The 14,780-nt window shown below is 36.3% G+C and overlaps 1 protein-coding gene across 8 annotated transcripts in view; it reads left to right on the forward strand.

The window, feature by feature from the left end:
* Nucleotides 1–14,780, forward strand: part of ATRX (ATRX, chromatin remodeler) — a 325,591-nt gene that overhangs the window by 236,540 nt on the left and 74,271 nt on the right. For all 8 annotated transcript variants that reach the window (XM_003800455.3, XM_023519447.1, XM_023519446.1 and 5 more), the window contains one exon: nucleotides 9,880–9,986. In XM_003800455.3, coding sequence (XP_003800503.1) covers nucleotides 9,880–9,986 — 107 coding nt within the window. The remainder of the gene's footprint in view (nucleotides 1–9,879; nucleotides 9,987–14,780) is intronic.

A 14,780-nucleotide genomic window follows, 5' to 3' on the forward strand; every position in this document is an offset into this window, starting at 1 on the left:
ATAATTTGAAAGTTACTGTAACTATATTCAGTGACAAGTATTTAGCAGTGTTTCTAGGATGAGTTGATAAACTTAATTGTCAGACCTCATATGTTGAGTCTGAGAGGCCTGTTAGGTATCCTGAGAAATGTCATGTAGGAAATGGATATTTGAGTTCAGAGTTCCTGAAAGGTCAGAAGAGATTATTGTTATATATCAACTTCTTTGATTTAAAATTAATTTTTTTGGGGGGGGCAGTGCCTGTGGCTCAGTGGGTAGGATGTCAGCCCCATATACTGAGGGTGGCGGGTTCGAACCTGGCCCCCGCCAGCTAAAACAGCTATGACAATTGCAACAATAACAACAAAGCCGGACATTGTGGCTCAGACCTGAGAGGTTCCAAGCGTCTGCTTCCATGGGTCTTGGGTGGGTCATGGAGAGCTATGACCTCAGTGTGTCAGACCTAGCATTCGTAGGACCCATGTGCCTGAGAGATAGCCTGCTGCTTACTCACTGAATCTATCCTCAAGGCATAAGCAGCCTCCTGCCAACTTGGCCCTGCTTCCCATATTCCAGCACAGTTAGGCCTGCCATCTGAACAGCTGACAACTGCTTCTGACTCAGGGGCTCTACACAGAGACTTTGCTTTCTGTTCCACCTCAGTCCCAGCTCAGAGGCTATAATGCTAGGGTATAGCAGGCTCCAACCTGAGAAGCTCTGAGTGGCAGCTTCAGCATTCCCTGAAAGGAGCAGGGAGAGCTCTGCACTCCTTGAGCCACTAGAGATAATTTTAGCCTACCTGACTTGATATTTTTAGGATGCCCATGCCTGTGGAGCAGCCTGATGCTTGCTCGGCCAAGACTACCCTCTGACCTGACTATCTCCTGCCTGCTTAGCCATGATACTGCCCTCCAGGTCAGATCTACCATCCATCTGCATAACCCTGCTTTTGTCTCAGAGCTCCTGATCAAGGGTTTTGCTTCTGGCTCTACTACAGTACTGGTTTGGGAGGTTTCCACACTTGGGAACAGCAGGCTCATACCAGAGAGGCCTGCAGTGACTACCTCAGTGGTTCCAAAGTGAGGTGTGGAGAGCCTGTGTACTCTTGAACTGGCGTTCTCATGATGCCAGGACCAGCAGAGCAATCTGCTGCTTGCTCACTATGACTCCACCCTCAAGGCCTCAACTACCCTCTTCTAATTCGGCCCTAACCCTGCCCTCCAGATCAGATTGGCTCACCATCTGCAGTCACCCTTTTGACTCAGAGGTTCTACAAGGAGGTTCTGCTTGTGGCTCCCTGTGCCTGTCCCTGCTCTTATGTTCTTATGCTGGAGCCTTAGTCTCTCTCTTTTTCTTCTACAACTTTCGCCAGGCCCAAGACACCATCCTCAAGTCTCCAGTTCTCCACCCAGACCTCAGTACCCCACCTTAGAGCCTCCACAACCAAAGCAAGGCTGGAAGAGCTGCTCTAAGGTCCAACATCCTGCCAAGAACCCCCCTCCCCCCCTTCAGCCTCATGCTGCCAGGATACTGTGACCTGATTTGAATAAATGCCCACAATCAGGGATGTTACAACATTACCCAGCTACTATGGTTACCTTTTTGTGGAGACCCTGGGTAGAGCAATTGCAACAATATCAGCCTCAGTGAAGACAGTCTCATCTAGCTTCCAAGAATTCCCAGCAAGAAGCAAAATTCTTACAAAGCTATTTAACTGGAACTGAAAAAAGAGGTTTCAGATAGAGGAAACCAACAAAAGAACCCTGGCAACATGAAAAACCAAAACAGATTAACTCTCTGAAGGGATCTCAACAGAGCTATAGCAGTGAACTGCAACTAAAGGGAATTTTTTGAAATGACAGAAATGGAATTCAGAATATGGATTGCAAATAAAATGAATGCAATTGAAGAGAAAGGTGAAGCCCAACAAAAAGAAGCCCTCAAAATATTTCAAGAAATTAATGAAAAAGTCCCTAAATAAGCATGATAAAATTGGGAAGGCTATACTAGAATGTAAAGAAATGAAAGAGTCATTCAGGTAATTTCATAACACAGCAGAAAATTTCAGCAACAGATTATACCAAGGAGAAGAAAGAATCTCCAAGCTTGAACTCAATGCTCTCTAGCTAACCCATTCATTTAATGAGATACAGAAGAAAATAACAAGGGCAGAACAATCATTTTGAGAGATATGGAACTATTCAAAGTGAACAAATACCCAATTTATAGGTGTTCCTGAGGGAGAAGAAAATACTGTAAGAATTGAAAATCTATTTGATGGACTTACTGTGAAAAACTTCCCCAGTATTGCTAGAGATCCAGACATCCAGATACAAGATGATCACTGACCTTTAGGAAGACTCATAGATCTCTGTGACCCATAGTATTCAACCTGGCCAAAGTCAAAATGGAAAAGAAAATTGTACAAGCAGGTAGATGTAAACAACTGATGCACAAGGGAAAACCCATAAGAATAACATCAGACTTCTCAGTAGATACCATATAAGCCAGAAGGGAATAGTTCTCCATCTTTGGTCCTCTTAAAACAATAGCCAGTTTCAAATTTAGTATCCTAAAAAATAAGTTTCACATTGGACGGAGAAATTAAGTCTTTTCTACATGAGCAAACACTGAGGAAATTTGCCAAGTTGAGACCTGCCCAGCAAGAAGGATTTAGACATGCACTATATGTAAATCAGTAGAAAGGACACCCACCAGTGTAAAAACCTCCATAAGCCTGAAAGGTCAGAGCCCAGTTACCATGACTCAAGAGGTAAAACAAAACAGTAAAGTTCTACTCAACAGGAAGAACAGAAGTCCCCCCCCCACTTAAAACCAGTTTGTTCCATACATGTGAATGACCAGCTTAACAGACAAAGTCTAGCTGAATGAATAAGAAATACAAGGCAAGTGTCTACTATCTTCAGGAAACACATCTAACTCACAGACTCATTCAGACTCAAGGTGAAGGGATGGAATAATAATAATAATAATAGCCAGTGACTTTAACATCCATCTGACAGAACAGGAGAGATCCTCCAAACAGAAAATAAAGATATAAGGAACTTAAATAGAACTCTGGAACAAATGGGCCTAACAGACATTTATAGAACATTCTAGCCTAAAAGTACTGAATGTACATTCTTCTCATCAGCTCTTAGATCATTCTCTAAGATTGATCACATTCTAGGCCACAAAACATGTCCGAAATTTATAAAAATCTTCAGTTACATAAACTTTAAAATATGAAGGAAATGGACATATTCTCAGAAACACTCAGCCTCCCTAGGCTGAATTAGGAACAAACAGAATTCTTAAACAGACCAATATTAAGTATGAAAATTGAACCAGAAATAAAAAAATATTCCAACAAAAACAAGGCCTTGACTGGATGGTTTTGCACCTAAGTTATACCAGACCTACAAAGAAGAACTGGTACCTATCCTGCAGAAATTATTCTATAACATCAAGAAGGATGACTACTCTCCACCACATTTTATAAAGCCATTATCACCTTGATACCAAAGCTAGGAAAGGATTCAATGAAAAAGGAAAACTATAGACCAATGTACCTTATGGATATAGATGCAGAAATTCTCTATAAAGTCCTAAGAAACTGAAATCAGCTGCACATCAAAGAAAAAACAAATCACCCCAACCAAGAGGGCTTTATCCCATGATGCAAAGATATTTCAAAATACACAAATCTATATCTATAAATGTAATTAACCACATAAATAGAAGTAAAAACAAAGAACATAGGATCCTCTTAATAAACACAGAAAAGCATTTGACAAAATTCAGCACCCTTCTGTGATAAGAACACTTAACAAAATGACATAGCTAGGACTTGCCTCAAAATTATAAAAGTTATACGTCGTATGTGGATCCCACAGTCGACATCATACTAAATGGGGAAAAATTGAAAGCATTTTTGCTTAGATCTGGATCCAGACAAGGGTGCCCACTTTCACCACTTCAACTTAGGGCTAGAAGTCCTCACCACAGCAATCAGACAAAAGAAGAAAATCAGGGGTGTCCAAATGAGGAAAGAAAAGGTAAAATTATCACTGTTGGCTGATTAGATGATCTTATATCTAGAAACCTGAAATATTCTGCCAAGAGTCTCCTAGAATTGATAAATTCACCAAAGTATTAGAGATTAAAAAGTTAATGTATACAAATCAGTTGTATAGCAACAACTATCAAGCTGAGAATTAAATGAAAGACTCAATAACTTTCATAAGAGTCACAAAGAAAATAAAATACCTAGGAACATATTTAACCAAGGAGGTAAAAGACCTCCATATGGGAGAAATATGAGTCACTTAGGAAAGAAATCATAGATGATATAAACAAATGAAAAAGTACATCAGTACTTCGATCAGTATAATCAACATTGTTAAAATGTCCATATGACCCAAAGTAATCTACACGTTCAGTGAAATCCCCATTAAAATACCATTATTTTAGCCAGGTGTTGTGGTGGGCACCTGTAGTCCCAGCTACTTGAGAGGCTGAGGCAAGAGAATTGCCTGAGCCCAGAAGTTGGAGGTTGCTGTGAGCTCTGTGACACCATAGCTCTCTACTGAGGGCAATAAAGACTCTGTCTCTTAAAGAAAAACATTATTTTTTGCTGATGTAGAAAAAATAATTCAAATGGAACCAGAAAAGACCTTGTATACTGAAAGCAACCTTAAGCAAAAATAACAAATGGGAAAGCATTAATTTACCAAACTTCAAGGTATGCTACAAGGCTATAGTAATCGAAATAGCATGGTGTGTGCATAAGAACGAAGACATAGACAAGAGCATAGGAACAGAGGACCCAGATTTAAATCCATTCTTGTGTTGCCATCTGATCTTTGACAAAGCAGACAAAATGACAAATTGGGGAAAAGAATCCCTATTCAAAAAGTGTTGCTGGGAAAGTTGGATAGCCACATGTAAATGACTGAAACTGGATCTACACCTCTTATCATTCATGAAAATTAACTCATGGATAACAGACCTAAGCCTAATACATGAAACTATAAGAATTCTAGAAGAAAAAGCTGTAAAAACTTTTACAGACATCAGCCCAGGGAAAGAATTTATGAAGACTTCAAAAGCAATCACATCAACAATAAAAATAAATTAATTGGATTGATAAAAAGCTTCTGCATATCTAAGGAAACAATTAGCACAAATAACCAACCTACAAAATGAGAAAAAAATACTTGCATGCTATGCATCCCACAAAGTGCTGATAAGGAGAATCTACCAAAAACTCAAGCTAATTAGCAAGAAAGAAAAAAACAACCACATTAAAAAGTGGGCAAAAGACACGAACAGAAACTTTTCACAAGAAGATAGATAAAGGCTAACAAACATTTTAAAAGTGCTCAACTTCTTTAATCATCAGGGAAATTCAAATCAAAACCACAATGAGATATCTTTTAACTTCATTGAGAATGGTTTTTATTGAAAGTCCCAACATAGCACATGTTGGCATGGATATGGAGAGAAAGGAACACTTAGTACTCTTTTGGTGGGACTCCATATTAGTACAACCTGTATGGGAAGTAGTATAGATACCTCAAAGAACTAAAAGTAGACCTTGCCATTCAATATATCAATCCTACTACTGGGTATTTACCCAAAGGGAAAAAAGAAAGATGTTTTTTTTTTTAAAAAAAGATATCTGCATTCAAATGTTTATAACAACGCAATTCACATTTGCAAATATATGGGAACAACCCAGGTACCCATCAATTTGCGAGTAGGTTGATAAAATGTGGCATATATATGCCATGGAGTACTATTCAACCATAAAATAGATGGAACTATATCTTTTAACAACCTGGACAAAATTTAAGTTCATTCTTCTAAGTGAAATATTCATTAGAATGGAAAAACAAACACCAATGTACTCATTATTAAATTGGAACTCTTTATTAAACACTTAGGTGCACATATGGAAATAACTCGCATCAAAAATTATGTAGGTAGAAGGAGAGGATGGAGAAATTCACATCTAACGGGTACAGTGCACACTATCTTGGTGGTATACATGCTTATAACTTTGAAATACAATAAGAGCATTTTCTCTAACCAAAACGTTTGTACCTCTGTAATATTCTGAAATACAGTTTAAGAAAGAACTAAAATTAATTTTTATTTGACTGCTATGTAATAATTTTAAAATAGTAGAAGGATTTTAGTTGTCTTTTAGTTTCCTGCCCAAGGCAGCAATTCTTTTACCATGTATAGTATAGATGTCCTCCTAACCTATCCTATGATAGAATATTTGCCATCTCAGAATGCTACTTACAGTTAAATACTTCACTTTGTTAGAATATGTATCCTTATCTTTAGCTTAGACACTGCTCCTCTAGCTGTCTCCCCTTTGGTCTAAAATACAACATATGTACTATTTGTTTGTTTTTTTTTAATCTTATTTTTTGATATTAGCTGAACTGATAGATGTTATCAGTGTTAACACTATAAAACTATGTTTCTAGAATTGTTATTAGTGCTATGCTTTGTTTGACATTTTAGCATGGAAATTTTTAAACGTACCAAAAAGCAGAAAGAATTTTATAGTGTATACATATATATACCCATCACTTATATTTAACATTTTAGTATACTTTATCATATAGGTATCTGTTTAACTCTCCATCCCTCTATTTAGCCATCTCATTTTTGTGATGCATTTTAGAGTAGTTTCAGATATCATGACTACTATTTAAGTTGATTTCAACTATTTAAGTTGATTGCAGATTGTTGTGTTCATCTCTTGTGACTTTCAGCCTTTTCTTCTCATATCCTTGCTCTGGTTTTTGTATGCCATAATTTCAGTCCTGATCACATGGTCATGAATATACTTTTTTTTTATCACCCATCTTAAGAAACTGAGTTCTTATTAACATAGAGTTTTATTCTGGACCCTGTACTTTCATTCATATTGTCCAATATAGAGGTGTTTTGTCAACATCTAAACAGCACTAGTGGTTCATATTGAACTTGGTCAACTAAAAATCTTTTATTTTAGAAGAACTGCTGTCAAATCATATCTCCCATTCTTAATTTTTACAACTCATATGAAAACTTGATATTTCAGAGAGGAAGAGATAAAAATATTTTAGTGATTGTAGCCAATTATATCATTTTAAATGTTTAACAACTGGTTCTCCTTCTCCCCACAATAATAAGCAGCAGCAGCAAGCACATAAAAAAGAAACACCCTAATTTTTAGCATTTGCTATTTCCATCATGTAAATATGTCCACCATAGCCAATTTCAAGCTATCAGCTTTACATAAAAGAGATGTTAAGAATCAGGTTTTCTACTTTAAGGTAGTTACAGCCAACTTTAGTACGCCACTGATTTCAGCCCAGCCCTTCTGACTTATTGTCATGTAGATGTTGGATTTTGATTGAATCTTTATTCCCAGCTTCTTGTTGTGTGGTAATTTGATAAGTATTTCTTTTATATTTCCGTATGAATCATTAATAAAATAGATTAAACTAAAGTGGTTTATGGGCTTGGTGCCTGTGGCTCAGGTGGCTAAGGCGCCAGCCACATACACCTAAGGTGGTGAGTTCGAATCTAGCCTGGGCCCACCAAACAACAATGACGGCTGCAACCAAAAATAGCCGGGCGTTGTCGTGGATGCCTGTGGTCCCAGCTACTTGGGAGCCTGAGGCAGGAGACTTGCTTGAGCCCAGGAGTTGGAGGTTGCTGTGAGCTGTGATGTCACAGCACTCTACCCCGGGGGACAGCTTGAGGTTCTGTCTCAAAAAAAAATGGTTTATGTAGGTATGAAAACTATCATAAATCAGGACAACAGTACTTTACGTTATTTGCAACTAGAAAAGATTAACAGAGATAACCGTTAATATTTAGATATTTAATCGTAACAACTCTACCTTTTTCACAGTGAGACTTGTCTAAATTCAGTGGCTTCCAGAACCAGCCTTAATTACTAACTGAATCAAATCAAGCTCTTTCTAGCATAGTAACCCAAATTCTAGATTAATTCCCATTAAACAATTCATATTTCTAAGAAGTTAAGTTTCCTACTTAAAAGGATTGTCATAAACTTAATTTATAGCTCATAAAGAATCAATTCAATGAAGTTTGTGATTATAGAAAAGATCAAGAATCAAGGTATAGGCCTTGCTTTAAGCTAAGCACCAGTAGCCTGTTCATGTCCTTACCAGCATTTTAGAAGTATGCAACTGTGAGATAGTATCTTCCAACAGTGCAAAGCTCAGCAAGCCATACAATAGAAAATACAAAATGTGTGTAAGTCCAACAGCTGTTTCATAGCTTCATTTGTTCTTTTTATTTATAATAAATCTGAAGACATCTAGCAGTATGTGTTGAAGATCTTCTGGAGTTGTAAGCACCTCCTTCTCTTCTAGTATAGCTTTCAGAATCAAAACAAAATTCAAAGCATGCTTACTGCAGGTATGTATTTTCTTATGTACTTACCTACTTTTGCTTCCATTTATAAGGTAGAGAAGGAGGCCTCTTTGATTTTTTTTTCATTGCCAGTGGATAATTATGTTCATTTACATATCACTAAGTAGTGATTAGATTGATTAGATCAGAGTGGTGGTTTGTAAATGTTTTCAGAGCCCATTTAAAGTTGGTGATACAGAGCAGGTGAGGAAACAGATATTTTTCCTTCTTCTCCCATAATGCCTAAAGCAGCTTTCTTTTGTAATTTATTTTATTTTTACTCCATATAAAACATTATGTGAACAAATCATTTTTTGTGCCTACAATAGGAGTTAGAAAACCACTAAGATCAGGAATCTGGAATTTGTAGAGATAGTTAAAATGGAATGACATACTTGAAATGGAATGTCAAAGTGTTATTCAGTAGAATATATACAGTAGAACCTATATAATTGACCACCTCGTTATGTTAACCTAATTTTCATAGGCCAACATGCACAACATGTATGTATCAGTACAGTAGGCCTAATTCCTTATGTTGACCACCTCCATAGGTTGACCAGTTTTTTACAGTCCCCTGGGTGGTAAACCTACAGAAGTTGTACAGTAATTTAAAATTAGTAAAATACTTTTAATAGGAAAAACTTTTTCTTGCATTCTTTAAACAGTATCTTTTGCAAAAACAAAAGACTTTAATTTTGATGAAGTCTAATTTATCAACTTTTTTTTTTTTTTTTGCATTTTTTGGCCAGGGCCGTGTTTGAATCCGCCATCTCTGGTATCTGGGGGTGGTGCCCTACTCCTTTGAGCCACAGGCGCTGCCCAATTTATCAACTTTTTAAAAATCAGTTATCCTTTTTGTGTCATGTATAAAGAATTGTTTGCCTTACCCAAGTTATGAAGACTTTTTTCTGTGTTCTTCTAATCATTATGTAGTTTTTGCATTTTGCATTTAGATTTGTGCTCCATTTTGAGTTAATTTTTGTATAAAGTATGAGGTGTAGGCCAAAGTTAATTTTTGTTGTTTACGGATATCCAATTTTGCCTATTCTGTTGTTGACAAGACTGTCTTTTTTCTATTGAATTGTCTGTGCCCTATCATCAAAAATCAATCATACAGTATAGCTCTACCTGTGGACTCTATTCTGTTCCATTTATCTGTGCCCATCCCTTCACTATTATTAAATTGTCTTTATTACTATACCTTTTTAAGCATTGAAATCATGTAGAGTTAGGCCTCCAACATTGTTTTTCTTTTTCAGAATTATCCTGACTATTCTGTATGAGGCATTCTCATATCAGTTTTATAATCATCTTATTAATTTCTATACAAAAAAATTGGCTGCAATTTTGGTTATAATTGTGTTAAATTTATAGATCAGCTTATGAAGAAATGATGTCTTTACTTGGTGACTCTTCTAATCCATAAACACTAATCTGTTTTTTTAGCCTTGTTTTTAGCCAGTCCCTCATATCTCTGGACTTGATTGAAGATTTTCTTGAATTGGCTAGTAGGGAGAAGACAGAAGATAAAGATAAACCTCTTATTTATAAAGGTGAGCTACAAACATTTCTATAGTTTCTTTTTTAAAATATTCATTTAAACATACCATGTAGTAATTTTAACAAATTTTTATTGTGTATATTTGAGGTTTACCATGTGATGTATAGATAGATAGTAAAATGGTTACTATAGTGAAATGGATTAATCTATCTGTAACATAACAGTTTTTTTTTTTGTTTTTGACAAAAGCAGCCAAAATCTATTTAGTTAACAAAAATCTCTAATACAATTGTCTTTGTTGTTGCAATTATAGGATAAATTAAAATTTTTGTTTTTGTAAACAGCTTTAATCAAGTATGTACTTCATGTGGTATATACCATTTACCTATTTAAAGTGTAGAATTCAAAGGTTTTAATGTACTTACAGATGTATATAACCATTACCAAGTCAGTTTTTGAACATTTAATTTAATTTATTTTGGGGTTGTTTTTTGTTGTTGTTGAGATGGAATCTCACTTTGTCACTCTAGATAGAGTGCTGTGGCATCAGCCTAGCTCATAGTAACCTCGAACTATTGGGTGTAAATGATCCTCTTGTCTCAGCCTCCCAAGCAGCTGGGATTATAGGTGCCTGCTACTAGGCCAGGCTAGACATTTTTTTTTTTTTTAGTAGAGATGGGGTCTTGCTCAGGCTGGTCTTGAACTCCTGAACTCAAGCAATTTGCCTTCCTCCACATCTTAGAGTAGTAGGATTATAGGTGTGAGCCACCATGCCTCACCTTTTTGAACATTTTAATCACCACCAAATAAAATACTTAACCCTTTATTTTTTCCCTTTTCCCCACTCAACTTCTTCACATGTAAGGAACCACTAATCTACAGGTAGTCTCTGGGTTACGTATGAGCAAGATAAGTTCTGTAGGTTTATTCCTAAGTCAAATTTGTCTGTACATTTACCTGTTACCTGTAATAATCTCCATTTGTAAGTGTGAGTCGTATGTCAGTCAGATGTTTGGTATGTGGAGATTTTAATTGTAATGGCCTCCATTTGTAAGTGTGAGTTGTGCATAAGTCAGATGTTTGTAATGTGGGGACTCCTATACTTTATGTCTCTAACAGATTGACCTATTCTGTACTATTCATATAAATAGAAATGTGTAATGTATAGTATTTTGGGACTGGCTTCTTTCACTTCACAAGCAGGGTTTTGAAGCCTTATTTTGTACACCCATGTTAACAGCAGCATTATTCACAATGGTCCCAAAGTGGAAGCAACCTAAGTATCCATCAACCATAAACAAAATGTTTTAAATCTATATAATAGAATATTATTCAGCCTTATTAAGAAAGGAAACTTTGATGCATGGTATAAGTACTTCTTTTTTCAAATTTCAGATTAATATGAGGGTACAATTTTTTGGATTACATTGTTCTCTCTTCCAAGATAAAGTTCTAATTGTAAAAGAACCCCTGACCCAGAGGGCGTGCTATACACCCTCACATTGTACCCATTAGTTGATATCCTGCCAAATGCTCTCCCTCCTTCTGTCATTCATCCTTCTCCCTCTTCCCTCCTCCCCTGCCCCCATACAAGACTATATCCTTGTTTTATTGTTCATATGAGAATGTGATTGTTTATATGTTGATTTCATATCAGTATTGAGTACATGGGATATTTATTATTCCATTCTTGCCATATTTCACTAAGAATAATATGTATGTTTCAGTTCCATCCAGCTAAACATAAAAGATGTAAAGTCTCCATTTTTTTTTTTGTAGCTGAATAGTATTCAATGGTATGTATGCGTATACCACAATTTATTGATCCATTCCTGCATTGGATGGTATTTGAGTTGCTTCCATATCTTGGCAATTATGAATTGAGCTGCAATAAACATTCTGGTGCAAATGTTTTTGGGGTAAAGTGATTTTTGTTTTCTGGGTAAGTACCTAGTAATGGGTTTGGAGAATCAAATGGAAGGTCAATTTTTAGTTCTTTGAGAATTCTCCATATTTCATTCCATAAAGGTTGTATTAGCTTGCAAGCTCACCAGCACTGTAGAAGGGTTCCCTTCTCTCCACATCCATGCTAGCATCTGCAGTTTTAGGACTTTGTGATGTGGGCTCATCTTAACTGGAGTTAGGTGATATCTCAGAGTGGTTTTGATTTGGATTTCTCTGATGATTAAAGACGAGCATTTTTTTCTTTTCGTTTTTTGGGGTAGAGACAGAGTTTCACTTTATTGTCCACAGTAGAGTGTCGTGGCATCGCACAGCTCACAGAAACCTCCAACTCCTGGGCTTAGGCAATTCCTTTGCGTCCGCCTCCCAAATAGCTAGGACTACAATTACAGGAGCCTACAACTACAATGCCTGGCTATTTTTTTTGTTGCAGTTTGGCCAGGGCTGGTTTGCACCCACCACCCTCTGTATATGGGGCTGGCGCCCTGCCCATTGAGCCACAGGCGCTGCCCACGAGCATTTTTTTCATATGTTTGTTGGCCATTCATCTGTCCTTTTAAGAGAAGTTTCTGTTTAGGTTTCTTGCTCACTAATAGAAGGGATTGTTTCCTCTTTTCTTGGTGATTAATTTGAGTTCTCTGTAGATTGTAATTATTAGGCTTTTGTCAGATTCATAACATGCAAAAATCTCCCATTCCAAAGGCTGTCTGTTTGCTTTGTTTGTGGTACCCTTAGCTATGCAAAAGCTTTTTAGCTTGATCAAATCCCAGTTACTGATTTTTGGTGTTGCTACAATTGCCAAGGGGAGGTCTTCCTCATAAAGTTCTCTCCAGGCCAACATCTTCAAGTGTTTTCCCCACACTGTTTTCTAGAATTTTTATTGTTTCATGTCTTAAATTTAAATCTTTTACCCAGCGAGAATTAACTTTTGTCAATGGTGAGAAGAATAGGTCCAGTTTCAGTCTTATATATGTTATAATCGGTTCTCCCAGCACCATTTTTTAAATAAAGATTCTCTTCCCCAGTGCATGCTTTTGTTAGGCTTATTAAAGATCAGATGATGATATGTATCTTGGTTCATCTCTAGATTCTCCATTCTAATCCATATACCTGCGTCTCTATTTTTGTGCCAAGACCATGCTGTTTTGGTCACTGTAGACTTGTAGTATAACCTGAAATCTTCTAATGTGATTTGCTTTTTGGAGATTTTTTTGGCTCCATATGAATTGAAGTACTATTTGTTCAAATTCTTTAAAGTATGACATTGGTGTTTTGATGGAGATTGCTTTAAATCTGTAGTTTGCTTTGGGTAGTATGGACATTTTAAGAATGTTGACTCTTCCCAACCATGAGCGGGGTATGTTGTTTTATTTGTTAATATCGTTTATTTTTTTTCTCAGGGTTTCATAGTTCTCTTTAAGGAGATCTTTCATGTCCTTTGTTAGATATATCCCCAGGTATTTCATCTTCTTTGGCAATACTGTAAAAGGGATAGAGTCTTTGATTCTTATTCTTGGCATGACTATTGTTGGTTAATAAAAAAGGGTACTGATTTATAGGTATTGATTTTGTATCCTGAGACACTGCTGTATTCCCTGATCACTTCTAAGAGTTTTGTAGTTGAGTCCCTGAGGTTTTCCATGTATAAGATCATGTCATATGTGAGGAGTGATACTTTGACCTCTCCTGTCCTTACTTGAATACCTTTGATCTCCTTCTCTTGCCTGAATGTAATTAATGGCTAGGACTTCTAACACTGTGTTGAACAGCAGTGGCAACAGTGGGCATCCTTGTCTAGTTCCAAATCTCAGTGGAAATGCTTTCAATTTTACTCCATTCAATATGATATTGGCTTTGGGTTTGCTATAGATGGATGACCTCTATCAGTTTAAGATATGTCCCACCTCGGCCTATTTTCTGGAATGTTTTTATTATGAAGTGATGCTGGATACTATCAAAAGCCTTTTTTACTTCAATTGAGAGAATCATATGGTCTTTGTTTTTTATTTTATTTATGTGGTCAATTAATATTTATGGATTTATGTATGTTGAACCAAGGATGCATCTCCAGGATAAAACTCACTTGATCAGGGTATATAACTTTTTTAATGTGTCATTGTAGTCTGCTTGCTAATAATCATATTGAATATTTTTGCATTGATATTCATTAATGATATTGCTCTATAGTATTTTTATTTTGTTGGGTTCTTTCTTGATTTTGGGATCAGGGTGATAATTGCTTCTTGAATGTGCTGAGGAGGATTCCTTCCTTCTGTACATTTTGGAATAGATTATGCAATGTAGGAACCAGTTCCTCTTTGAATGTTTGGTAGAATCCTGGTGTGAACCATCTGGTTCAGGGCTTTTCTTTTTGGGGAGATTTTGTATAGTTGATGCTATTTCGGTGCTTGATACTGGTCTATTCATAATTTCCAAGTCTTTCTGGTTGAGTTTTGGAATGTCATGTGCTTCCAGGCATTGGTCCATTTCCTCTACATTTTCATATTTGTGGGAATAAAGTTTTTTTATAGTAATCATTGAGAACCTTTTATATTTTTGTAGTATCTGTTGTTATTTTCTCTTTATTGTTTGTGATTGAAGTTATTAGAGATCTTATTTTTCTGTTTCTGGTTAATCTAGCCAAGGGTTTATCAATTTTATTAATCTTTTCAAAGAGCCAACTTTTCATTTCACTGATCTTCCAAATAATTCTTCTGTTTTCTATTCCATTTAATTCTGCTCTAATTTGGGGTATTTATTTTCTTCAGCTGGGTTTGGGGTTGGATTGTTTTTCCTTTTCCAATAGCCTGAGATGACCCATCAGGATTCTTGTTTTCTCTCTCTTTTCTTTTCTTTTCTTTCTTTTTTCTTTTTTTTTTTTTTT

This window comes from Otolemur garnettii, unplaced genomic scaffold (assembly GCF_000181295.1).
Source record: "Otolemur garnettii isolate 467f Iridium unplaced genomic scaffold, OtoGar3 scaffold00175, whole genome shotgun sequence".
In the NCBI taxonomy this organism is placed as follows: domain Eukaryota; kingdom Metazoa; phylum Chordata; class Mammalia; order Primates; family Galagidae; genus Otolemur; species Otolemur garnettii.